Source organism: Gopherus evgoodei, chromosome 22 (genome assembly GCF_007399415.2).
Source record: "Gopherus evgoodei ecotype Sinaloan lineage chromosome 22, rGopEvg1_v1.p, whole genome shotgun sequence".
Classification (NCBI taxonomy): domain Eukaryota; kingdom Metazoa; phylum Chordata; order Testudines; family Testudinidae; genus Gopherus; species Gopherus evgoodei.
The window spans coordinates 2,587,813-2,614,532 of NC_044343.1; the positions used below are offsets into that span (position 1 = coordinate 2,587,813).

General features: G+C 54.5%; 1 protein-coding gene across 3 annotated transcripts in view; it reads left to right on the forward strand.

Moving 5' to 3' along the window:
• The first annotated feature begins 5,072 nt into the window (after positions 1-5,072).
• Positions 5,073-26,720, forward strand: part of NCAN (neurocan) — a 77,358-nt gene continuing 55,710 nt past the window's right edge. For all 3 annotated transcript variants that reach the window (XM_030540673.1, XM_030540675.1, XM_030540676.1), the window contains exons 1-2: positions 5,073-5,150; positions 26,539-26,618. In XM_030540673.1, the coding sequence (XP_030396533.1) occupies positions 26,546-26,618 (73 nt within the window). In that variant the 5' untranslated portion in view covers positions 5,073-5,150; positions 26,539-26,545. The remainder of the gene's footprint in view (positions 5,151-26,538; positions 26,619-26,720) is intronic.

The window sequence follows — 26,720 nt, forward strand, 5'->3', positions numbered from 1 at the left end:
CCTCCGCCGTATTTCCCTCTACACGGCAACTCTCCAATCTTAGCAGCTTTCCGCCTTTATTAATCACCCAGTTGTTGATTGCTTCCGATCAACTCCTCCAGCTCCGTGACGGCGACTCTATTTGGCCTGGCAATATTCCCCCCTCCCCCTGCCCCTTTCCACACAGCTTATAATCACTTTTCGAAAGTGCCCTCTCATTAAAGCTGTTCAGCCGCAGCCGCTTGCTCTCTGCAGCTGCTGACAGCGATATGGATGGAACAGGGAAGTGCAAGACACAGGCAGACGGGGAGGCAATTAGGAAGATGGGCAGGCGGAGAAGGTTGGGGTGGAGGGGGGGCAGGAGGGATGCTAGGGAGGCAGTTTTGTTAAGGCATGGAGGGGGATCCTTGGGGGACAAGTCTCACCTGGGGGAGACAGCTAGAGGGGAGGGCTGGGCCAAGCAAGCCAAAGAATCCAGTCATCACTCAGCCCCCAACCAGAATCTCTTCTGGACTGTGCTGGAGCTTGGTGACGCTTTGGGTCTGACCCCGGCACTGGGAAAAGGGGCCCCTGATGGCCATTCATGGGCAGAACATAGGCATGGGCAGGCCCCCTCTCACACACTTAACACCCATCCACTCCAACCAGGTGTCAGCCCTGAGTTGGGAGATTTCTTGGCTTCTGTGTCGCTTCTTGACCTTGCTGCTGACCATGGGGCTGTCCTGCTGGAAGATGGAGAGGGGTCAGCCAGGCCTTCCGCACGAGGGATCTGGCCACCAAGGATCCCATGTCTCCCGCCAGCCATGATGGCCTCCACCTCTTTCTTTGCAATGTCTTGTGTCTCCCCCAGCTCTGGTCTGTCCTCTCCCCTCATTGCATCCCTGTGGAATCCAGCCCTGTCCCTGCAAGCACATCCCCATGGACTCCCATGGTGTGAGTGTGATCAAATGGTCAGAGCAGGAAACTGGGCATTGGTTAGAGGTGCAGGGCTGTAGCCCAGGGAGTGGGGCCGAGTGGTTAGAGCAGGGGGACCATTCTGAGGGCTAAGGAAGTGCTTGTTTGCTGCAGCAGGTCCCTGAACTTGTCAGCTCTTCATGGCTGGAGCCAGGGCCCTGGGCTGCGCTGCAAAGCTCTGACCTAGCAGAGCCTGTGAGTGGCGAACATGAGGGGCCCCATCCTCGGGCCGAGTAAATCAGCAGCTCTCTGCTGGAGCCACGGGAGCAGGCCGCTCCATGCCAGCTGACGAGCCGGCACAACAACAGCAACAATTAATAAGACGTCTGCTAATAAAGCTAATGAGCAATAAATTCCCCTCCTGACTGAGGATTATTGGAACCCTTCAATCTGGCGAGTTTTCACCTGCTTTTCTGACAGGTTTATGGACAAAGAGGTTCAGCTGAGCTGAGGGGAGCTTGGAATGGCAAAGCCTCCAACAAACCAAACACCCAGCCCAGGGCTTTGGGGGAGGCGCTTGTGAAGATACAGGGACCTACCTGCAGCTGTTCACACCAGGGCAACGTCCCTTCTGGTTTGGGAGCGGATCACCCTTGCTCAGTTCTGGGTACGGGGCTGTACGAAGTGCAGGACAATGGAGAATCAAGTGCAGGTGTGTGTGTGCACTTTAATTCTGCTTGATGCTCTGTAAGCCCACGTGCCTGGATTGTCCAGATCAAGATGGCTGCATTTGTCCATAACCACAGTATGAACCGTGCAATGGAGAATCAGGCCCATGGTTTAGAATCGCCCACTGCCCAGTGCGCCCCCCAGTTCCTTCCAGCTGTGCTCCCAGCCGTAAATAAACATGAACACAGCTTGACATTTCACCTGATTTTTCTCAGGTCTTAGAGCAGCAGGAGCTGCCTCTGCATGTATGACACCCTCCCCTTGCCCACCCCCTTGTTAGCCCCAGCTGAGCGAGGGTTTGTCTTTTCCCAAAGCAGTATCTGCACTGGTGGAAAACCCCAGTGGAGACAGGAGAACACACGTGTGCACACGCATAGAGCAATGCACATCACGGAGATAAGGGGAAGCAGCATGTTTTAGTAAATTAACTAATACAACCCCCTCTTCCTCCCACACACACTCATGTCTGATCCACTGTGCAGATCAGAGACTGTATTGTAGCCTCTGGCTTTTCATCTGCAGCTTAGAAAAACAAAGAAAAGGGAAGGGAAAGAGTTTGAACGGAGAGCACCAAGAACAAAGGGGAAAGCAATAATACAGCTAGCGAGGAGGCAAATGTCTGGGCGCTAGTTAATTTCTGAGATCTATCGTGCATCTCTCCTTCTGTGTGTGTGTCTGTCTGACTGTCTGTCAGGGATTTATCTGGCAAGTCAGAAGTTACACTTAAAAAAATGACCTACTTTGGCTCGAACACCTTGTTATTTCCCTGTTGGAGAAAAGACAGAGCACGGCTGTCAAAGGCCATATGATTTCTGTTCCCCCAAAGTCCTTCAAAGGTTGGAAAATGCTCGACACAGGTCGAGGAGCCGGGAGCTGGTGGGGGCAGAGCTCAGCTCAGTGGTTTGGACCGGCCCAGGATAAATCTCGGGCTTGGAGTGGATGGTGCTGAAATCACACTGGCTGTTCCCAGCCAAATGGGGAGGCAGGACTCCTGATTTTGGCTCTCAGCTCTGGGAGGGAGCTGAGTCTAGTAGGGAGAGCAAAGGACTTGGTGGAGATCAAAGCTCCAGGCCTCTATCCTTGGTTCCAGGAGACAGCGGGATGTAGTGGTTAGTGCCGGGGACTGGGACTCGGGACTCCTGGATTCTATTGCTGCCTCTAGGTGTGAGTGTGATCCAATGGTCAGAGCAGGAAACTGGGCAGGGGTTGGAGGTGCAGGGCTGTAGCCCAGGGAGTGGGGTCGAGTGGGTTAGAGCAGGGGGACTGTGGAGTCCGGGCTCTGCGAGGGGTGTGAGGGTAAGTGGTTAGAGAAAGAGGAATAAGGGTCATGACTCCTGGGTTCTCTTCTCAGTTCTCACTCAGTGTGTGATTTTGAGCAAGTCAGTTAACCTCTCTGCCCCTTTCCCCATTGCCTGGGGACCTCAGGAGGAGACGAGCCCCCTGCAGCTGCACACTGCAGAGGGGGAACAGAAGGGCTCTGTGCTTAAATAATATTAGGCCTGTGACAGCGACACACAAAAGGCAGGAAGTGGAGCCTGGCTCTTATGGAAACGTCCTATGCATTGGAACAGGAAAGGAGAACGTTTCTGTCGGGTTTCCTCAGCCTCTCCTATAGAGGTGAATAGACAATTATGTCCCTGCTATAGAATTCCATAGGCTGCTGCCAAAGAACTGTAGAAAAGCCCCCATTCTCCATTCACATCTATAGTGTTGATAGGCCACAATTGGTTTAATGATCTCCATGGAATGCTGCAGGATCTTCCCACTTGGAGATGTAACTTTCACCCCAAAGCCGCACTCACCCACTGGTTCCTGCTACAACGGCTGGGTCCCCATTTTGGTGTTTCATGGGAGGTTGCCGAGTGATTGACAGCGCTTCAGGTGTAATTTCCTCAACCGCCCGCTGAGCAAAAAAACCCCATTTTCCAGATGGCCCAGTGTCGCAGAGAGAGAGAGCAGCAGAGCCAGGACTAGAACCCAGGAGTCCTAGTTGCCGTGCTGAATACCAGACACCCAGTTCGCCATTGCCCTGTGAAGGGTCCTTTACTCTGGAAATCAGCATGGTCAAGTTTGCCATTCCCTTTGCACTGGGAGGAGGTCTGGGCAAGGGGCAGGCAGACACACAACGGGGTTGGCAATGGATCCCTGCTCCCTACTGCTGCCAACTGTTTTTCACTTGTATCCTTTTAACTCCAGCTCTTCACCTTCATTTCATGACCTTTACCCATTCTTGTCACCTTCCTGGATTTTTTTCATTATTATTTTTACATTTAAACACAAGCCGCTTTCCTGTGCTTAACTATGGCCAAGCTGGACTCTTGGGCAAGTCATGTGATCAGTTTGGGCCTCAGTTCCCCCATCTGTAAAATGGGGATCAAGATCCTTCCTTTGGCTCTCTTGTCTGTTCAGACTGTGAGCTCTCTGGGGCACGGCCTGTCTCGCACTGTGTCTGGGCACCACTGGCATAGTTGGGTTCCTGATCTTGGCAGGGGGAGGGCGAGTCCCTGAAGCTACTGGAATATAAAAAATGAATAACAGCTGTGCACCAACTGGGTGGTATTAAAAATGCAGATAAACCCAAGGCAACCCTAGGACTTTGTCCTTCCACCTGCTCTGCCAATGACTGTCCTGCCATCAGCTCTTAGATCTCGGCCTCCCAGTTGCTCCCTAAATTCAAAGCACTAGAAATTGCCACGCTATTTATTTATCAGCACCATCCTCTGACCCCTGCTCCACAGCCCAGCGGGCACCCTACACCGGAGCTGTCTGAGCCTGCAGAATTGGAGTCTATTTTGTTTTCTTGCTGGTCAGGTTGTTTGCAAACTTTAAAGCTGGCTAAGGCAGCTGAGCAGATTTTGCCGGCAGGGGCGGGGGCCGGGGCGGGGGGGTCACTTCTTAGATTCTGCATCCCTCAAAGAGCAAAACAAAACAGAATCCATATAAATATGCAGCTCCCAACACCCCCCGGATCTAACCAGCCCCCCAATAATCTGGGAAAGTTTTGCTAAAGTTCGGGGGGGGCTGCGCCCCGGTTCCGCGTGGGTGATTTGGGGGGTGCGGTGCTGGCACGACCAGGAGTTTGGGGGGAGGTGTGGTGAGGAAGGGAGAGCCAGCGACGCATGCGCAGCACGGACACACGCCCTCCCCTGGAAAGAGCAATTGAGCATCTTTGCCCGGCGGCTCCGGGCAGCCGGCGGGGACCGGGCGGGGGGCTCGCGGCCCATGGCTGCGGGCGGGGGCGCGAGCACCCCGGGGCCCAGCAGCAGCAGCAGCAGCACGCGGCGCGCTCGGCTCGGCGCCCCCTTTGTTCCCACCCTGCTGCCTCGGATGAGCCGGGATTGGCTCTGCCCCCCAGCCCACTGCGGGAGCCCTGCCCCCTCCTGGGGTAGCCCCCGGCCCCTCCCCCGTCCTTCCCAGCCCCCCGCCCGCCTGCGCTCGGAGATGCGGGCGCTGCCCAGCCGGCGCTGACCGCGGCACCTGCTCCCCGGGCGGCACGGGGGAGATTCCTGCAGACCCCGGAGCGAGCGGCGGCGCCCCCCCTGCAGCAGGTACGTGGCTCCCCCCCCATCGCATTTAAAGCCCAAACTTCTCGGCTCGCCCCGGCTGCGTCGCGTAGTCCTGCCCCGCAGCTGCCTCTCCCACCCCAAAGTCCCAGCACTTCCCAGGCACCTTTGGGAACCTGCTTCAAACCCCCCCGCCGCTTGCGTTTACTTCCAGGCATCTCCGGAGGGGCAGTGTCTGGCGCGTGCATGGCTGACTTTTCTTTGCAGAACAACTGGCCGCTGCACAGATTTTTAAGAAGGGGGAAATCTCCCCTTACCTGCCCTTTGCTCCCCCCCCTTTTAATAAAGTTGATACAGGGGTGGTTTGCATGATATGTTATGGCTATTGCTCATTGCTTGGTAAATGACCGTCTCATCAGAACAAAGCAGGGTTGTCCCTGGTTGCAGTGGATTTAGGGGGTTGCTCTTTTTTAATGAATGTGTTGTGGCGACCCAAGGCGCTGGGCATGTTGTTTTGCAGCCTCCCAGCATGTTAAGAGGCGGGAAGTGAGCTTGACTTGGTGGGAGATCCAGCAAGCCCAGTGGGACAGAGATTGCAGGGAGTTCAAGGGAGGTTGGCAAAATGTTAACTCTGCTGAGGGGAGAGTGGACTGGAGCCCCATGGATTGGTTCCAAATGAGCCTCTTTTATGTGAGTGTGAAACACACACACGGAGAGAGAGCAAGGGGGGGGGAACTAGAAGGAAAGGTGGCGGATGAGCCCCCCTCCCTCCTGACACAACCCCCAGGCACTGAAATTATTGGTGAGAGACAAGAGTCTCCAACGGAATGACAATAAGTCGGGAGGCTGGAAGATAAGATAAAGTGGTGGAAGGAGGAGAGAGGTGGATGCTAATGAGACAGGTGGAGAGATGCTGAATTATTTATTCTTGTTAGTAGGAAAATGCTGAAACTAAAATTTCAGCGAAGGGAGTGTGTTGGGGGGGCTTGATGAGGCAGGAGCAGGCACTGATACCAGGGCTGGCAGGATGGCAGAAATATAATTTCTATTAGAAAGGATTATACCCTGTTAAACCACCCTGCAGCCTTGCAAGCCAGGGGGTGGACCAGGCGATAATGCAATACCAAAGCAATTCGAGGGCGGGGGGGGGATGTCAAATGATGTTGTGAAGATCAATGGCTCTGCCTCGGAGTAATTCCCCCTCCTTCTCAGTCTGCTGGAAGTAGCTCGGAAGTAGCTAATCCAACACAGAGACAGCATCCGCTTCCATCTATAGCCTCGTCTCCACGGCCTTTGTTACGAGATTCAAGGAGGGGGGATGGATCACCCCATAACTGCCCTGTTCTGTTCATTCCCACTGGAGTGCTTGGCAGTGGCCACTGTCAGAGACAGAAACACGGGGCTGGATGGACTATTGGTATGACCCAGCATGGCTGGTCTCAGGTCCCTGCTCTCCAGATGCTGGGAGCTGGCGTTTTTGACAGTGTAGTTGTTTATTTAAAAGAAATCAAAACACTCAGCGCCAAGAGCATTGCAGCTCGCCCCCCACATTGTCTTATGGGCAAAGCTGAAGCCCCCTCACGTTTCCTGCTTTGAGATTAGTCGAGGATGGGTGTGAGGTGGTGGTTGTGATGTCATGCATTGCTGGAGCAGATTGCCTAGAACGTAGGGTGTGAGGTGTTGGTTGTGATGTCGTGCATTGCTGGAGCAGATTGCCTAGAACGTAGGGGAGTGAGGTGGTGGTTGTAATGTCGTGCGTTGCTGGAGCAGATTGCATAGAACATAGGGTGTGAGATGGTGATTGTGATGTCGTGCATTGCTGGAGCAGATTGCCTAGAACGTAGGGGAGTGAGGTGGTGGTTGTAATGTCGTGCGTTGCTGGAGCAGATTGCCTAGAACGGACCAGGACACAGCCTGGAATTTCAATACGCAGGGCACAGCGAGATCAGGGTTGCATATATCAAAGTGCCAAGAGTCAAGGCCGGTTTTCCATTGCAGAATACCTAAACAGAGACCAGCAGTGGCAGTCCGGGCCGGAAACTCAGAGACTTTTGGCTATGCCTTCCCAGTAGTCACAAAGAAGGGGCAGCCAGCTCCCTAGGGGATTAATTGGGCTGGATTTAATTGCAGTGCTTTCAAAGAAAGAAAAGAAACCATTCAAATGACTGAACCTTTGCTAACTTTGCTAAGAGGTTTGGTTCATTTGCTAACACATTTTCCCAGTGCAAAAGCAGCAAAGAATCCTGTGGCACCTTATAGACTAACAGACGTTTTGGAGCATGAGCTTTCGTGGGTGAATACCCACTTCCTCAGATGCATGTGAGGAAGTGGGTATTCACCCACGAAAGCTCATGCTCCAAAACGTCTGTTAGTCTATAAGGTGCCACAGGATTCTTTGCTGCTTTTACAGATCCAGACTAACACGGCTACCCTCTGATACTTGGTCCCAGTGCAAAGTATTTGCAGACTGGCAATAGGGATCTGTGTCCTTTCAAAAGCTCCTCTTTGTACCTGCCATTGTGCATGCCAGCTTGAGGGCATTGCTACCTGCAACAGCCCCTCATGGGTTCAGTGGCAGTTCAAGGGGAGATACTTGTTTTGCTGTTTGGATGAGCTTGTGTTTAGTGTGTGTGTGTATTGAGGGATTCTGTGCATGTTTGTTTAACAGGAGGAAAATAACTCAGGCTGAAAGTGGGTTTTTAATGTTATTGTTCTGTTCATTTATTTTGTTCCTGGGTAGCTCCTGCCACGTGGTAGAAAAAGCAAAATAAAATAAGAATAAATACTATTCTGAAATAAAGGATGCAGACTGCATGCCCAGTAAAAATCGCACCTATTAAAGGGCCCATATTGGACAAGGTCGCAGTTTTCTGAGGTGCTAATTTATTCTAGCAGAGGGGAGGGCGGAGGGGAAAAATCTCATTGCCTGAGAGATACGAGGATGGCGAGTTTTGCAAAATCCTTTTGTTATGGATGGTGGGCAGAGGAGGTAGACAAGGAAGAGCTGGGATTTGCCTGTGGATTTCTGTCTTTCTGATTCTTGTCCTTCGCCGGTTGATATCGACATATGGGTGGAAGCAAAACTCCACCCCCTCCCTGGAAGGCAGAAGCAAGTTTGTTACTGGAGGTGGGTGCTGGGATATGCATCTTCTCACGGGCTTGTATCCTGCAAGTGAGCTAAGATATCTCTTTAGTCTCTAACTGCCATTTTCCTGTGGTGCAAGGCAGCAGCTGGGCATGGCCCTTTTGGGGAGAGATCTGCACCACTTGGCTCAACCCCTCCTCCGTAAAATTGCCTCAGATTGCAGAGCACATCCAATGGGGGGCGGCGGGAAGCCCAGCATGAATGACACCCTCTCCAACATCTCCCCCAGCTGGTCAGTCTGTGAAGTAGGACACTCTTCTTGCCCCCTCCCAATCATTGACTGGCCCGGCTGAGGAAGGAGGCAGCCCCCCACCCTGCCACCTCCTGGGAACAAGCCGAGCAGGTCTGGGAGCATGGGGGTGGGGTTTTCTGGCTGTTCGATGAGGTGTGCCAGGAAACCTGCAGCCCAGGTGAGCTATAAGCAGCAGGGCCCTGTGCACAGAGATGCAAAAGCAGCAGGCAGGGCTGGTCAATCCCAGAGGCACTTGGCAGCATGAATGGACCTCGCTGATTCTTGGCTTCTGCTACCCCATCCCAGGGCCACAGCAACCACATGGTGCATCTTGCTTCCTCTAAGGTCTTAGTTGGCCATGTGTCCTGGTGCCAGAGACAGGGGCAGCTCCAGGCACCAGCGCAGCAAGTCACGGGAGGGCTCCTGCCGGTCGCCGTGAGGGCGGCAGTCAGGCTGCCTACAGGGACATGCCTGCTGGAGGTCCGCCGGTCCCACGGCTTCAGTGGCAATTCGGCGGCGGGTACGCCGAAGGCGCGGGACCGAGGACCTCCCTCAGGCAAGCCGCTGAAAGCTGCCTGACTGCCATGCTTGGGGCAGCAAAATACATAGAGCTGCCCCTGGCCAGAGAGGTGGAAGTGACCTGTCAGACCCATTTCCCAGGCAGTGCAGGATTTCTCCCCGCAAACATGCCAAACATGGATGCGCCCGCCCCTTCCCTTGGGACACAGTCCCCAGCCAGCTCAATCACTGGTCTCGCTCTGACTCTACAATCCCCCTTGTTTGTCAATAGCTCTCCAGAACCGAGGTACCTGACCGGAGCAGGGAAGGAGTCAGAGCCCCCTTGGTCGGCGGAGGGCTAGTCCTGGTACAGAATAATCTCCAGTCCCATTTTAAAGTTCTTTGGGGCAGATGCATCCCTGTTAACCCAACCTCAGCAATGGGCCAGTTGCTTGGTCTACAGTGGGGCAGCTCCATCGCAGGCTGAGTTACACCATTAATTATGTAGGTTCCAGGAGCACCTAGAGACTGAGATGAGATCGGGCCCTCACTGAGCTGGACACCACGTGGTCAGACAGTGCCGACCCCAGGGATCTTACATCTCAATAGACAAGACAGACAATGGGCTGCAGGAGAAACTGAGGCACGTGGATGGGGGCATTCAACCTAGGTCACACGGGAGGTCAGTGTCAGTCCAGTGACCGACCAAAGGGAAGCGCATGGATTCCCAGGCCAGAAGGGGGGACTGTGATCACGGGCTCCCCTGCTGCACAGCACACGTCCTAGGACTGCCCGCAGTGGTCCCCGTTTGGACGGGAGCATTCCTTATACCATTCCTGTCTGAAATGCAGCAGGTCGTTCCCCCCACCCCCTCAGGGTGGATGGGCAACGTGGGTGGTGAAATTTACCCGGACCAGGCTGTTTGGCTGAGAAAAGTCAGCTGATGCCCCCTCCGCCCAGCACTGAGCTCCGAGTCACAGTGCAGGGCAAGAAGCAAATAAAAGGGATCCAGTATGGGGCTCCTGGGAGCATCCTGCCAAGGCTTCGCCCCAAGGTGCGGTGATACCTAAGCCACCTGCACGGCTCTTCAGCCTGAATTCTGGATTCCAGAGATTTCCTCCCCTTCGATTCAGGCCTGAAATTTTTAATTCCAGCTGTAGTCAGGCTCTGCGTACCAGCATTGCAGCCTGCCCCAGCCCGTAAATGGGAGCCGGAGACTCCTCCTGGGGCAGCTGGGAGACGCTGGTCTCCCCGAGATAAGGTGGGCCTGTTGGAGGGCGGTCCCCACAGAGAGACGGGAAACGTTTCATTTCATGAACTGAGTTGGTCAGGTCTCATCCCAGCCCCTCTCCTGTTTGGGAGAGGCTCTGTGCTGGAGCAGCCGTGGGGCTGAGGGTCAGACTGAAGGGCATTGGCAGAGCTCGGTGTGTGGGTGGCGTGGGAGAGTCCACGGCTGGTATAGCAGGGAGTACTGCTGATCCGGACTGAGGTGCATTGCCTCTGCCCCCAATGGCCTCATGGCTGAGGCATCAGCACCGGGAGAACTCCCCGAAGTTCAGTAAGGCAATGGATTCCTTCTGGCCACTTTCATGTGGCTCTGGGGTTTGGAACTGGGTGGTTCAGAGGGGGAAACACCAGAACTACCAGGGATGTCCCAGCATCCAATTGCTTGTGAGGAATGAAGCTATGTTTCATCTGAAGCTAATCTCAGGGCCCAAGCGTTGCATATTCATGAGACAGATGAATGATTCATGAGGCAACAGCCAGTGACAGATGTGAAAATGTTCATCGCTGCTGGGGGAAGAGGTGGGCTTTGTGGGTATTTTTTTAAATCAATATAATCTGGTGTTTATCCCGATTTTAATAGGCAGATGGTGGCCTGAGGGTTGGTCCCGCGTGAAAAAGGGATGAGATTCCCATGCGCGGAAGAGGCGTGTTTAGCAGCCGAGCCCTGTCTTTTCCAAGTAGTGGAAATAATGGCATGTATTTATGCATCGTCTGCCAAACAACTGCCTACAAATGTCTCCCTAATTGCAAAAAGCTGCCGGATGAGTGAAATATTGTCTCTTACACAAGGGCCCAGACAGCAGGCGTTTCAGGGATTGGGGGTTATTTTTTTGTTTTTTAGCTAACACTGTTATGCCATGACAAGCTGCCTTGTAATTTCATTTCTTTGCTTAGAGAAGGGGAAAATAATCTGCTTTGTTTTATTTGCAACCGCTCCTTTCTTGTTTGGTTTTGTTCAGTTTGGTTTGGTTTAATATCCTTAACATTAGTTCTGAGGGTGATCACAGCTATTATTAATTAATCACACTGCTCTTCTTAATTATTTGCCCACACATGGGTCGCTGGCGCAAAGGGAGAGGACCCTAATGACCATGAATGGCTTCTGTTGTATCTCTCAGCTGGCTAATTAACACCCCCATCCCAGCCCGCAGATCTGTGCTTGCCTCCGAGACACAATCCTATCTGTGACTGCAGAAACGGACTTTACACTCTGGAACATCTCATCAAGCCATGTCCCAGACGAGCCTATCCCACTGGTATCTCTGCCGTTCACACCGTATAACATGAAGTAATAGAATCGTAGGACTGGAAGGGACCTTGAGAGGTCATCTAGTCCAGACCCCAGCATTCAATGCAGGGCTAAGTATTATCTGGACCATCCTGACAGGTGTTTGTCCAACCTGCTCTTCAAAACCTCCAGTGACGGCTCACTCGGATCGCCTGCCGAGACTTGGCTGTCTAACATTGCTGGGTTTAGGCCATGCACACGCAGGGGAGTACACCAGGGAATTGGTCCACTATTGATTCTCAGAGACATATGCTCCCACAGCAAGACTGTCCTGCCGCACAGCGCCTCCTAGGGTCGAGCAGGGGATTGTTTCAGTGCTGATTCAACAGGCGGTTTGCCCCCTGCTGAGTCACAAGGCTTAAATTAAAGATCTAAATGGTTGCAAATAAGCTAGCCAGCAGCATCCCCCTGCCCTGCAAAGGGCGGCCCAAATGACCTCTTTTTTCCTCACCCAGAAAGATCTCCCCAGGAAAGGGCCACACAGCTGTCAGTGTAAGAGTGAGGAGGGATGCCCCCCCCCACCTTTAGGTCGCAAGAAACAGCTGCTCCACCACCCTGTTGAGGGACAAGTAGCAGTAGCTAGTAGCAGCACTTCCCTTGCATTGGAGACCTCTAACCACTAGAGGGAGAGACGAGTCCATAAGCATAGGGGACGTTTAATCAGAGGCATCATGTAAAGTTCAGGCTGAGATGGTGAGCGTGACTTTGTGCACACATGAGATGTGCACAATGATCCTTCTTGTGAGACTAAGCCCTGGTCTACTCTACACGTTTCGGTTGAATTTAGCACCGTTACATCAATTTAACCCTGCACAGAGGCATTGGGGGGTGGGGGTGGGGGCGACGAAGTGGGAGAAGCAGCTTCTCCTGGCCTCCTCTGTCCTGCTTCATCCAGGAAAATCTTTCCCCTAGAATTTCAGATCAGAGTGAAGTGAAATTAGCCAGCATCCAAGCTGAACAATCCAGGCCACCCTTTGCTCATTCTTCTCTCTGCGGTGAGATGCTTTTTGGGAGCCTTTTAAGGTGCGAAGTGCAGTACCAAAAAAATTAAAAAGAAACAACAATGAAAAGGCATGAAAGGGAAGTGGGTCTCTTTCAAGCCTGCTATGTGTAATCTCTGCTTTGGCGGGGACAATGGCATTCTATTCAGAGACCCAGGTCCTTTTGTAAAGAGAAGCCAACTCCTGGTGGAAACAAAATTCTATATGCCTCTGTCAGACACCTAGATAAATGATCTGGGGAAAGGGGTAAACAGGGGGGTGGCAAAGTCTGCAGATGATACAAAATTACTCAACATAATTAAGGTCAAAGCTGGCTGTGAAGAGTTACAAAAGGATCTCACAAAACTGCGTTTCTGGGCAAGAAAATGGCAGATGAAATTCAGTGTTGATAAATGCACATTGAAAAACAGAATCCCAACTGTACATACAAACGATGGGGTCTAAATTAGTTTTTACCACTCAAGAAAGAGATCTGGGAGTCACTGTGGATAATTCTCTGCAAACATCTGCTCAGTGTGAAGTGGCAGGCAAAAAAAATCTAACAGAACGTTAGCAACCATTAGGAAAGGGATTGATCATAAGACAGAAGATAGCATAATGCCACAGTATAAATCCATGATACAGCCACGTCTTTAATACTGCACGCAGTTCTGGACGCCCCACCTCAAAAAAAGATGCATTAGAATTGGAAAGAGTACAGAGAAGAGCCACAAGATGAGGAGGGGTATGGAACAGCTTCCTTATAAAGAGAGATTTAAAAGACTAGCAGAGTTCAGCTTAGCAAAGAGACAGCTATGAGGGGATATGATAGAGGTCAATGGCTGGGGTGGAGAAAGTGAATAAGGAAGTGTTATTTACCTCCTCATATAACACAAGAACCAGGAGTCACCCAATGAAATTAATAGACAACAGGTTTAAAACAAAACAGTAGAAGTATTTCTTCACACAACGCACAGTCAACCTGTGGAACTTGTTGCCAGGGGGATGTTCTGAAGGCCAAAAGCATGACTAGGTTCAAAAAGGAATTAGCTGAGTTCATGGAGGACAGGTCCAGCAATGGCTATTAGCCAAGATAGTCAGGAATGTAAGTCTGTGCTCCAGGTATTCTTAAACTTGTCAATGCCAGAAGCTGGGACTGGATGACAGGGGATGATGGATCACTTGATAAATTGCTCTGTTCTGTTCATTCCTTCTGAAGCATCTATCTGTGGCCAGTGTTGGAAGGCAGGATACTGGGCTAGATGGACCATTGGTCTGACCTAGTATGGCTGTTCTTATGTATTCTAAGTAGCCCTGCCACCTGCCATAGCAAGATCTAGAAGCCTTTCTCTAACTACCCTCTGTGTTCTGTTTCATGACCCCTGCTGTTGCCTAACCCAGAACTCCTTCTTTTCCAGACATTCAGGTTCTAGGTTTTCCTATCCCACTTCTCATCTTCAAATCTAGAACTCCATCTCTCCTAGCTGTCCAGATTCTAGATTACCCCACCATTTGCTGTAGATCAGCCTAGCCCATTACTTTCCCCAGACATCTGGGTTCTAGGTCACCTTACTCCAACCTGCTATAACCAAACCTAGAACCCTTTATCTCTCAGGCTAGAACCTTGCAATACCCACCCTTTTGCACATCTCTGTTACCCTTTTCAGCCTTGGTGTTTGCTCCACAGAGATTAGATTGGTTAGGATCAGTCCTTAGCAGCATTTATGTGTTGGGCTGGTTGGGGTTTTGATTGCAGGTTAGTGGATCAAGGAGAGATGGGGAGGGAGGGAGCAAGAGAAATCTCAATAATGAATAAGGTGTCTGCACTCGGCAGAAATATGAAGCCGGCTCGTTGGCTGGAGAGTCGATAGGGATCTAATGATATTCTCGCTGTTGCTTAGAGCTCAGTACATTGAGGAGGGGGGGAGGAGCTGGTCCACATGCTCTCCCAGTTAAAGGCATGTTAAAAAATAAAATCTAAGTGAACGTATTGCTGGTGAGAAGTTCCAGGTTTACACTCTTGAAATGCTCCGTTTATCCACTGGGCAGAGCCAGCTGCTCCCACCTCTGGGCCTCAGCCCTGCCCTGGAGGGACCCCTTCTGGTGTGGGGATGGGGGGTGAGTTCCTTGTGATATGCCCAGTGCTTGACCCCTCTGACCCTGCTGGGTTGCAGGGCGGGGGAGGAAGACAGTCCATGAATGGACATCTGGGGCTGGACTGAGATCCACTGACTCATTCCACACACAGGCTATGAAATGGAGATGAGCTCACACTCACTGCGGGGATAGGGGGGGCTGCTCCCCAGGCCAGGGAGAGAAGGGGAAGCTCCCCCCTGCTCCCTCCCCTCTGATTCCCAGGAATGACTCTGAGCTGCCTCCCAGCCAGTGACCTGGGGTGCCGTATCTCATCCCCAGCGCTCTGAGCCAACTACACCACAAGAGTGGACAGCCCCCCGCCCCCATGCTCTCCCCTGGGACCAGCCCAGGGCCCCACTTGATCTTCACTGATTTCCCCTAAGGAATCAGATCAGGCAGCTGCTTGGGAAGGATCCAGTCTTCTGGGGGCAGGGGAGCTGGGAAGGACAGTAGCTGCAGTGACCTTTTCCTCTGACCTTGGAACGGACTTCGCCTGGTTGCAGCTGCTTTAGCACTTTCTGGGCTCCCCTAGCAGGTCGCAGCCAAGCTGGGCCGGGCCCTGCAGTCCCGCCTGGGCTGAGCTTAGTTACGAGCCAGTGAAAACAGGACGTCCATCCTTGGGTTTGGTCTTTGCCTTCCTTGGCTGTGAATTGACACCTGCTCTGGGGAGGAGAGCTGGGGAATGCCTGGACAGAGGAGCCCAGGGCTGTGGTTTGGGACCCTCGCTGGACTCACGGGGAGGGGAGCCCAGGCCATTTCAGCTCCCTGCTGAGCTGCGCCTCTGGCTCGGAATCAATTTCACAAAATTCCTGGCTCAGGCGTATCCATTGCTGCGGGCCCCCCGGCCCCAAAGCCGGTTAGCAGGGCTGTTCCCAGGGACAGAGGGAAGGGAGAAGCTGCATCATTTAGCAAAACTGTAATGCAAACCCCTGGGGACAAGGCCGTGCCCTGGCTGGGGAGGGGCAGAGGCTTCAGTAGGGCAGAGTCCATTTACACTGAGCATTTGGCAGATCCAGGAACACATTGGTTGCAGGGGGAGACAGAGTCTTCCCCATCCCCACAAAATACCCCCCCCCAGCTCCTGACACCAGTTCAGAGCCTAATTGGATCTTGGAGGCAGTTTCTTCACCCCATTCCCCTGGGGCTGGTTGATCTTCCCTCTGCTGCTTCAGTGAAACCTGCAGAAATGCTGATGTCAGGGGGACGATGGCACAGCTGAGCAAGCGCATTAGTTAACATTGAACAGCGAAGCATTTTACTGCGGCCCCCTGGCCTCAACTGCTGCCAGGCTCCAGCCCCTGCCTCCTCCTCTGGGTGGAGGGAGGATCTGCCTTACATCTGCCTTTGCCTGTGAAACCGGAACATGCCTGGCTGCTGCATCTCCAAGCACAGGGGGGTAGGTCCTCCCCGTAGCCGGGATGGGGCTGGAGCCTCGTTATCCCAGTGAGTGGGGTGCTGCCCGTCAGCCATACCGAACAGCAGCAAAGGGGGTTGACATGCCCTGGCCACATACGTGCTGGGTGTTGGGTGTGCAGGTGGCGCTGGAGCTCAGAACCTGAAGCACAGGCCCCTACTGCTTAGGCTATGAGGAAACTGCTCCCCGATGAACAGTATAGGGCCTATGATTCACAGCTGGGCAGTTCTGCTTGCATCCAGGAGAGGACAGAAGAGTTTGTGCATCAGCATCCGCTCACCCACCCACACAAAGACCATCACACTCTGTCAGAGAAGGACCCACACTGGGCAACCCGCAATTTGGGACAGGAGCTGGAGGAGTGGAATTTCACCCTGATGTACAAGGGGAAAACCAGGCCATGCCCGGGGGCAGCTAGCTGCTGTTCCTGACCAGGGTGTGTGATCAGAGTGGGGAATCAGGTGCATGGAGGAGGGGAGCTGAAATAGGATCGCACTTTAAAACGTCAGCTCAGCTGTGAAGGAAACAGATTTGTGCGTGTTCATGTGTTCAGCCCCCCTTGTCTGCGGGTCTCCAGTGGAGGCCGATGGCCATTAATGTTCCTGCCCTGGCCACCCCAGGCCGTGTGCCACATCTCTCCAGGACGCTCCTGTCACTGAACGAGCTCCCTCCCCACCAGATGGGGGGCAGACAGGTAGCAAAGTGCTCAGAACCCAGGCCTGGTTCCCTGCCTACCTATTCAGCCATCCCCATGCACCCCCATCCCTGTGTCCATCCATCCAACCAATCTCCAACCCCATCCCTCAATCCTGACATGTCTGTCTGCCCACCTGTCTCCCAACCAATGTATCCCCCTCTGCCTGGGCCCATTACCACAGGGTTAGGTTCCTAGGGTAACTTTCCGAGACGTAGGCCCCAACCACTTCCCGCAGGTGAGCTAGTCTGTGGGTGGTGGGACGGAGCCTGGACTCTAGAGGCGGGCGAGATGGGGCACATTCCCTTCTGGGGGTGAGAGCTAAAACACCCCTTTGCTTAGGGGACTGAACTCCAAACCCATCGCTGAGCCCAGAGCCGTGCCGCCCACCCCACCCCATCTCCTTGCCCTCAGGGGCTGACAGCAACAGTTTATGACTGGTGAACATCCCGCCCCCCCAGCAGCAATGCAGGAGATGGGAGAGGGGACTGACAGACCTTTAATCCTCCTCACTCCCAGTGTCCCCGGTGGAACAGCCCTCGCGGGCTGGGCCCTTTCCCCCAAGATTTAGCACGAAGGTTTTAAGCAAATCCAGGCTGGGGAAAGGCCGGAGCTGGGGGACCCAGGCAGGACACTCTCAGCATGGGCTCGTTGGGGGAAATTATTGATAGTCCAGGAGCACCCAAAGGCTCCTGGGCAGAACAGCGGCCCTGGTGTGCTTGGCGCTGTTCATACACACGCAGACAGGGTCCCTGGCACAGGAACTTTGCAATCTGAGAGGAGAGTGAAATGGGGCTCGGAGGGAACGGGCCCGGCGACGGTTACACGTCAGAGAGGGAGGCCTGGCAGTGTGCTAACGAAGTGCCCAACGAGGAGCAGAACACACAGCCCATCACCACAAGGCGCACGGCCACCCTGCTGCTCCACTGGCTCAGAGATAAAGGCCAGACACAGCACAAACCCCAGCCTTGGATGGGTGTTTTGCTCACACCCCAGTAAGCAGCCAGGCCTCTCTCTCCTGGGCTGTCAGCCTGCAGGTTGGGAGGCGGCCCTGAAACTCGCACTGGTCTCCACAGCACCCGGGTAGGGACAGCCCCGTCCCAGGCTCTGCGGCCTTTCTCCACACTGCAGCAGCCAGAGCCGGCTCTGGCTCCCAGGTGAGTCTCGGTGACTTATTAGCAGTTTATTTCCCGTCGTCTCCTTTTTATTACTTCAGAATGTGTCAGAACTGAAGCAATTTCCCCTCTGTCGGGGCAGTTGGCTCTGTGTCTGCGGCTGCTTTTAGCCGAGATGCCAGCGCCGGGCGGTGCAGGACTCTGGCTCGTTCGTAATGATGCCGAGCGCCTGAGCTGCCCTGAAGGGAACTCGGCCGTGTTTGGAGGGCTGGGAGGGCAGGAAGCAGCCACGGTCCAGCCCCCACTCCCACTCGAGCCCTTATTAGTTGTAGCTGGCTGGGGACCTGCCCCGCCGGTGGGAGTGGTTGTCTGGCTGTGTTGTGTCAGCGCATTGAGGTGCTGGGTGTGGAGGGAGGTGGCTGGGATGTGTGTTTGGCTCTGCACTGTGTGTGTTCACAAAGGGAGGGCACTGTGGGGGCAGGGCTGTGATGTGTTTTCTAGGTCCTGGGGCGGGATTGTACACAATTGGGGGTGCACTGGGGGCAGGGCTGTGATATGTGTTTGCTGGGTCTTGGGGGGGGGTGTTGTACACACATGGGGAGTGCTGGAGGGCAGGGCTGTGATATGTGTTTGCTGGGCCATGGAGGGGGTGTTGTACACAATTGGGGTGCTGTGGGGGTGGGGCTGTGACATGTTTGCTGGGCTGTGGGTATGCAGGGTTTGGGGGGCTGTACACACATGGGGAATGCTGGGGGGCAGGGCTGTGATATGTGTTTGCTGGGCCATGGGGGGGTTGTACACAATTGGGGGTGCTCTGGGGGAGGAGCTGTGACGTGTTTGCTGAGCTATGGGTGGGCAGGGTTGTACACACATGGGGAATGCTGGGGGGCAGGGCTGTGATATGTGTTTGCTGGGCCATGGGTGGGGGGGTTGTACACAATATGCTCTGGCTTGACACCAGTGAAGCAGTGCTGACTCACTCCTTATTTACAAGAGATCCAGGGGCTCAGAGCCACCCCCCCGTGAGAGGGGCATGGGGGTGTGGGTTGCACGGCCTGTGTGTGGGGAGGGGATCAGACCCACTCCCGGTAGGTGTCTGCGAGCCCAGGAAGCGCCCAGCTGCAGGCTCTGTATCCTCCGTGGTTTCAGCACCACGGACAAGGGCGCAGGCCCTCTGCCACAGCTGGGTGCAGGATCCCTGCAGGAAATGTAACCCATCCCCGAAAGCCCCTGTCCCTGCCCCACCTTCCAATTCACAGGGCCTGGGAAACTCCCCACTGCCCTCTGACTGCTCTGCTCCGGGCCTCGCACACTCAGGTGCGTGGGGCCTTGCTGGTGCCTGCGTCCCAGTGCCACAGGGGATCCCTGGGGGTGGCCCCCATGTGCACATCTCCTCTAGCCCCACAGCAGGGGGGTCTGCTCAGAGTGAATGATCCCAGCTGACGCCGCACACTTTGATTCCCCAGAGATATTGCCTTCCCCCAGGGGTCCCTTGGCCCCACAGCCCCACGCAGCTGAGTAGAGGCTGATGCGGCATCACAATGTGCTGTGCCATGGAGTCTGCTAGGGACTTGGCTGTTCCCACCAGTTTGACATGGGACGTGCCCAGACACCACGGGGATGGGCAGCAGCCTGCAACCTATGTTTGGGCCCGATGATGAAACTCCATCTGTGTCACCTTTCCCCAGGCCCTATAGACACAGGCCCTCACTGCTGAGCGGGGACGGGGAGCTGGTTCCTCCTGCCCTGCCAGAGCTGGGAGCCAGGCAACAAGATTTAATGTGTTGGGATAAACTGGCATGTTAGAGCTGTCCATCACCACCTCCCACTGGCCTCTCGGGAGCCAACAGCTGATGTCAACGGGAGTCAGTGCCAAACTCATGGATGTGGCTTCTGGGAGAGAGGATGAGAGGGGGTCTCCCCTCCCTGGTGCCTTGAGTTTGAACAACTCCCTCCCCTCCACCCCCATGATTCCTCTGGGCCTCAATGAAAACAGCCTGAAGCACTAACTTTCATCTGCTCCCAGCCACATGCTAGGTGGGTGATCCCTGCGGAGTCCCTCCCGGGCACCCAAAACTGGGCCCAGGTCCACTTGAAATTTGGCCCCAACCTTTGACCTCTGGCTCAGAAGACAGCTGCCCCATGGTTTGTGTGGAAGCACAAAAGCCACCGGCTGGCACAGCCGCCTGTTTGCCCCATCTCAACGCAAGGAGGTGGGCGTCTCCACCCGGCTGGGAAACCGTCCCCTGTCCCCAGCCGGAGTTTGCAGTCAGCCTGGGATACAGGCTGTGTTAATCTGACCTGGGGCTCAGACCGGTTCCCCTTCAATCCACTTCCCAGCCCGCTTGGATGCTGGGTTCACAATCCAAAGAGCAACTTTCATGTTTAATATTTAAATAAAAGGCTAAATGTTTCCCCAGCCGTGCTGGCCTGGTGTTTGCTCAGCCAGGAGCCACTCTCCAAAACAACTTGCTGGGTACACAGGGAAGGGCTTACTGGAATATTTACACATTTGCACATTAAAGCTGCTCTTCAGCTTCGTAAACCAGGGCTCCTGTCAGCTGGGAGGTTCCTTCAGTCCCACTCAGCCTGGTTCCCAGACAATCCTTCTGGCTAGGAGAATTAGACCTTAACCAGATCTTGGTCTGCAATATACCATTGATGCCTTCCTTTCCAAGTGAGGGTGAGGATGGTTTTGTGATGGAGGCTCACAATCTGCAGACAGAGTGGATGACTTTAGGGAAGTCCTTTCCCGGCTCTGTGCCTCAGTTTCCCCATCTGTAGATGGGAGGTGACAGAGTGATCTGTCTCAGTGAAGTGTTGGAAGGGCACATTCACTAATGTGTGTGATTGAGGCTGAATAGCTACAACCTAAAACCACTGACCTTTGGCCTGCTGGAAATCTGGACCCAAATTTAGCAGATGTATCGAGATGTGGGCGGGAAATGATTTTCCTGTTCCATGAGAATTTCCCAGATTAAAAAAAAAATCCTCCCCTGAAATGGGACAAAAATTCAAAATCTCAAAAACTTGAAAATCTGACATTTCTGGTGGGGGGGTCAACTGAGACGTTTCAGTTCAGTTTTGACCTAACTATAAATTAATGTGACGTTTAGAAATCTAGAAACGTGACACGGACAATTTTGAAATGGGAAAATCATCAAAACCAGCCCCTCTCCCGGGAACCGTTTGGTTTCAACCAATCGGGATTGTTCCCTCAAAAAAGCGCATTTCAAAAACTCCCACTGGCTGTAGAATGACCAACAAGAGACTGCTCAGAAACATGGACTTTCAGGGGCCAGGTTCCTGTAATGTGCAGTTCGCAGCTCAGTGTGTTCAGGGCCAAACCCAGCCATTGTTACAGACAAGGCTTCTTCTGTGGTCATCTACCTATGTGCCCAGGCCACCCCTTGCTGCTGGATGGAATCAGAATTGCTTAGCTGTGTTTCATAGGCCCTGTACTGCTAATGAAGTTCTCCTTTAGGTCAAGGGGGAGGGGGCTGTGAGCTCAGTCGCTGCTTATCACTGAATTCGGAGCAGCTCCTGAGAGCCAGCACGCTGAAAGGGTGAGTGGTGCTAGCTCTGTGCGTGCAGATTTGGAGGCAGACATGACAAACCAAAACCAGTGCTCTTATATTGAGAGCTAAAATCAACCAAGCTGAGTTGTATCCAGAGGATGGGGAGGCAGGAAAATCCTAACTCCGATTGGGCCCAAGGAAACCCCACCCACAAGGTTCCCCCCTCTCCCCTACTGCAAGATTTGGAGGTACACACATGACATCATCCGAGCAGGCTCTCCAGGGCTTTGTCACCTGGCCTCTACTGACAGGTGCTGGCTTTGCAAATCAACCTTTTCACCTGTGCCACTTTCACCACCATGCATCAGCACATCAGCTGGTGCCAATGGGCTCGGCTCCCGTGACTCCATGAGTGGATCCCACCAGCTGGGGCTCTGGCCCCATGAACTTTCATTTCCCCCTGCTGTGGCTTCTCCGGACAGTCATGACTGGTTTGCGGCACCATCCAGACAGCCTTAACCTTAACGGTTATTGTAAAGCGCTCAGACATGGGGGGAAGGGCGGGGAATGGGTGTGAGCCCTGGGGCTCCCCAGGAGATGCCTCATTCCCCAAGCAGGCCACCCGTCAGACATTAATTGTTTGTGATGGAAAAGCTTTTTCTCTCCTGAGGCGGCAGAGAAAGTCAAAATTAGCATTTCAATGGGGAGGATTTAGAAATGTGCAACATTCGGAGCTTGATAATGTCAAGTTATTTTTTCTTTAAACGGGAGGGAAGGGAAAAGTTTAGTGCTGCTTTTTGTCTCGGCCGGGAAACTGAACTCCAGCCTAGGGGACTCTGCTTCTTGCTAATGATCTGAGCCTGGGCCGAAGCTTGGGGCAGTCTGGCCTGGTGCATGGAAGCAGGGTTTGGCACATGCCCCTTTAAGAACCACCTTGTGGAATTGAAGCTTTGGGTAAAGTCTAGGTTTGCATTGATCTGAAAGGGTGACGTCTGCCCCCGGGATAATGCCAGCAGCCAGCCTCACGCCAACCCCTGTCCATCTGTGCCTGAGCCTCTGCTTACACTGCTGTCAAGGGAGCCAGTTAGTGCCAGGAGATGGATTGAGACCCGCCAGCTTTGTGGCCACCAGACTAACGGCACATGGACACTTTTGTCACTGCAGCTTGGGACTGGGTTACAGCTCCTTTCCCATCTAGACAGACCTCCCAGGGGAGCAAACGGGGCCCTGGCTGGGTTGGTTACACTGGCCCTGCTGGCCTTGGGGTGTCACCATGGATTCCAAAGTCAGAAGCAAGGGTCCATGATGAGCATCTGGTCCGAGCTCCCGCAGAGTCTCCCCTGAGCGATTCCTGCCTCCAGGACTCTGGGTTGAGCTGGAGCATGTTGATCCAGCCTTGGTGTGACAAGGCCAGGGGATGGAGAACCCACTGCAGCCCAGTCTCAGTTCTGATGGTTAATTCTGCTGGCTTCTTATTTCTAGTCTGAATTCATCTGGTTTCAGCTTCTAGCCCTGGGATCTTGTTCAGCCTCTGTCAGCTGGAGTGAAGAGTCCCTGTCAGAAATCCCTTCCCCAGGGAGGCCCTGGCAGCCTGGGATCAAGTCACTTCTTAAACCTGCTCTTGGATTGACTAAACTGTGACGTTTCTCCACAAACTGCTTTTCTCTGGAGACGTTTGGCTGATTTATTGGATGTTCTGTCTCCTCCCATGTTTCCCCATCTCAGGGGCAGACGGAAACACGGCGAGAGCACAGCTGGACAGGCAGTTTTTCCTGACCTGACCCACATGAGCCCAGGACTGGAACAGGTGTGAGGGAGAAGCTGTGGGTTAGGACTGAGGGGCACTGGCAGAGCCGGAAGCTGGGCAGGCTCCGGGTTTTCTGCCGCCTCAAGCGACAGGAAAAAAAAAATGCTGATCAGCGGCACTTCGGCGGCAGCTCAGTCGCACCGCTCCATTCTTCTGCGGCGGTTCGGTGCCGAGTCCTTCACTCACTCTCTTCCTCTTCAGAGGGACCCGCCGCCGAATTCTCACTGAAGACCTGGATGTGCTGCCCCAACAGCGGATGAAGTGCCGCCCCTTTGTATTGGCCGCCCCAGGCACCTGCTTCCTTCTCTGGTGCCTGGAGCTGGCCCTGGCTGGAAGGGAAGAGCCCCAGCTGGAATAGCCAGGGGCTGTGGGTCGGAATTGAGGGGCATTGGCAGAGTTGGCAGGCGGCCCCCCACTTTGGGGAGATTTGCTGTGTCAGTGGGACACACACACACCCCGCCACCCCCAATCTCTGCTCCATAGAATTGCTGCAAAGCCCAGCTGCACTGGGAGGCCCCTCTTGCCATGCCCAGGGCGGGAGTTGGGTGACCAGGTGTCCCGATTTCATAGGGACAGTCCTGATTTGGGGGTCTTTTTCTTATATAGGCTCCTATTCCCCTCACCCCCATCACATTTGCTGTCTGGTCACCCTAGCGGGAGTGGTTAGCTTGGCCCAAAGGGCACTGCAGGGGATGGGGCGTGTGGCCACAAGGTGAGATCTTGCAGGCCTGGGAACAAACTGGCTTGGCTCATTTCAGCCTGGACACGGAGACCCGGCTGGCAGGGAGGTTCCTGCCGTGGCTGGGGCTAGATGGTGTCCTAGCAAGTCCAGGTGCAAGAACCCTTCCACAGGGCTGCTGTCTGGGGGGTTATGGATATGGGGGCGGGTGTCTGTGCAGATGTCCAGAAACTGGGGCTTTTCGGGGCTCTCTGCGTTCACGCCTAGAACCATGTCAAACCACACCTTGCTGCAGCGCACTGGGAACCTCTCGTGAGCACCCACAAGCTCTGCCCTTTGAAATCCCCCTTACCCCCGCAGTGCCCATTACCACTCCCAGCCCTTCGTTGCCAGCCAGGGAGCCAGCCCAGCCCCTGGATAAACAGGCTGCACTGGGAGAGGGGTGAAGGCAATGCAAACCGAGTAACCAGTGCTGGTGTCGGCGGGCTAGACACCGATCGCTCGATCAGGGTGTTTTATCCTAACCTCAGAAGCCTGCCCTTATGCGATAATCTGGCACTAAACAGTGCCCAGTTCACCCCCGTGGGCACGATGGAATCTCACCACCCCTTCTGTGCGATTCTCTCTTCTGGAGCTCCCCAAGGGGAGAGGCACCTGCCCCTGTCCCCAGGTAGCACTGGGTGGGAAGGGGGCTGTGAATCCTGGGGCAGCTGCACTGGTCTCAGGGTGGCTCTGCAGAAGGGCTGGTTGCTCACGGAGGCTGCTGGCTCCTTCTCCAGCCCAGCGGACCCTTGGGCTGCTCTGGGTGACACTGGTGTAAATCCAGAGCGACTATTGATTTCAGTGGATTTACACGAGCCAGCGTCCCATCTCTGACAGCACCAGCTGCTGCAGAGCTGGGGCAAGAATCCTCGAAAGGGGCAGTTACAAGCCCGGGTCTTAGTGTCTCTCTGCCCAGAGAGCTGGCTCCTGGAATGGCCTGGCCTCCTTACTGGGTCCCCTGATGGCCACTGTGTGGGGGAGCAGCGGGGGTGGGCAGGAGGAGGATTGCGGGCTGGTTAAAATTGCTTCATTTTGTAGCCTGAACAAAGAACAGCAAGGCGCATTGAGGCCAAACGGGGTTGTAAAAGCAGCAGGCGGTTGCGTCCCCGCATGCTGAGATGGGAGAATGATTTGTCTGAACTTCCTCTCCTAGATTGGAGAGCAAATGATTTAGAAAATAATAATTGGCGCTGCAGTAAAACAGATTAATGGGAGATTTTAAGCAAGTAACGTTGCCGTCTTTGTGTGGCACGCGCAGCCCCAGCAGGAGGCCGCTGCTGAATGGTAATGCTTGGGAACCGGAGATCTGGAGCACACCAGCTGGAGGCAGGGAGAGGGCGGCCAGATGCTGGGCATGGCTCTGCTGATCCCCTCAGTCCTGACCCACAGGCCCCCTGCTGCCCGCAAGCAAGCCATGGGGCTGGGTGGGTGTTGGGGGCAGGCCCTGTGCAGTAGCAATCCATGCTCGCTCCAGCAAGGAGCTCAGGGAGGGAGCCCATCAGGACGGGATGCCAGGATCTGGCCCTGGCGGGTCTGTAATGCAGATCAGGCATTGCAAAGCCCCAGTGACATGGAGGAAAGAGGGGGCCTATCGTCTTTGTGGCAAGCTCTTGCCCCTCCTCAGCACACCACCCGTTAGCCATGCAAGGGAACCCCAGGGAGAGGGACAGAGTGCCAGGTGCGGCAGAGGCAGCATGAGCCAGCTCTGCCACAGAGAAGTGCAGGCCCATTATCCCCTGTTTGCAGCTGGGAAGCTGAGGCCCTGAGAGATACAGGGACTGGCCCAAGGTCACATGGGGAGGCTGTGGCAAAGCTGGGACTTGAACCCAGATCTCCTGAGCCTCTAACCTCCCACCCCCGCGCGTCCTTTGTATGAACACCTACATGTAGGGCTGTGTGATGGGGCTGCAGGTCTCTGGCCAGCGGGGAGAACAAGAATGTCCAAAGCACCTCGAGTTTTAACCCTTCTGTGTTTCTAGAGTGGTACCAGTGGGCGAGGGTGAGGAGGCAGCTTTGGGGCCCTGAAATCGACCCAAGCAGCAGGAAGAGAAAGGGGCAGACGTTGAGCCAGGGGCTGGCTGGGCTCTCCCAGGCTTGGGCACCCCACGCACAGCTCTGCCCATGTGCCTCAATCGCAGCCGGCAGCCTCCGGCCCTTCCTGAGCAGAGACAGACAGCGGTGGCATGCGGGGAACAAACCTCCCTTGGGAGCACGACCCAGCTCCTCCGTCTCATTCGGCGGATGGCCTCAGCCTAGGTTCGAAGAGGGGTTGGGTGGCCCGTTCCGGGGCGTGCTGTTTACCCATGGCTTTCGATCCCTCCTCCTGTCTGACCCCACCCACGGGCTGTTTCCCAGCTCCCAGCTCCAGGGGCATCTTCTCACCAAGAGTGGGATTAAATCCTCCCTGTGTAAAGTCTTCTCCCTACATGGAGATGACATTGCACCGCTGGGCCATTTCCTCTCCATTACTCACCAGGGAGGGTCACAGGGGCCATGGTGCCCGCTGGTGATTTACAAGCTGGTGCCGGCACAAACAGGGATCGGGGTGGGGTGGGGTGGGTGGAGAATTTGTCTTAAAAAATCTCTCTCACCTTGCAGGTTAAGGATGGTAAATGGGATGGGTGATGCCGGCTGCTGGCTCCTGCTCGGATTGTCCCTCCTCCCTATCTTCGGGCTGGGTAAGTGACGCCGGGCCGGTCAAGCACATGCTAAGGGGATTGCCATGGCTTCTGCTGCACCCCAGATGGGGAGTGGGGTTCCTTCCCCAAAGGGGGTGGGGC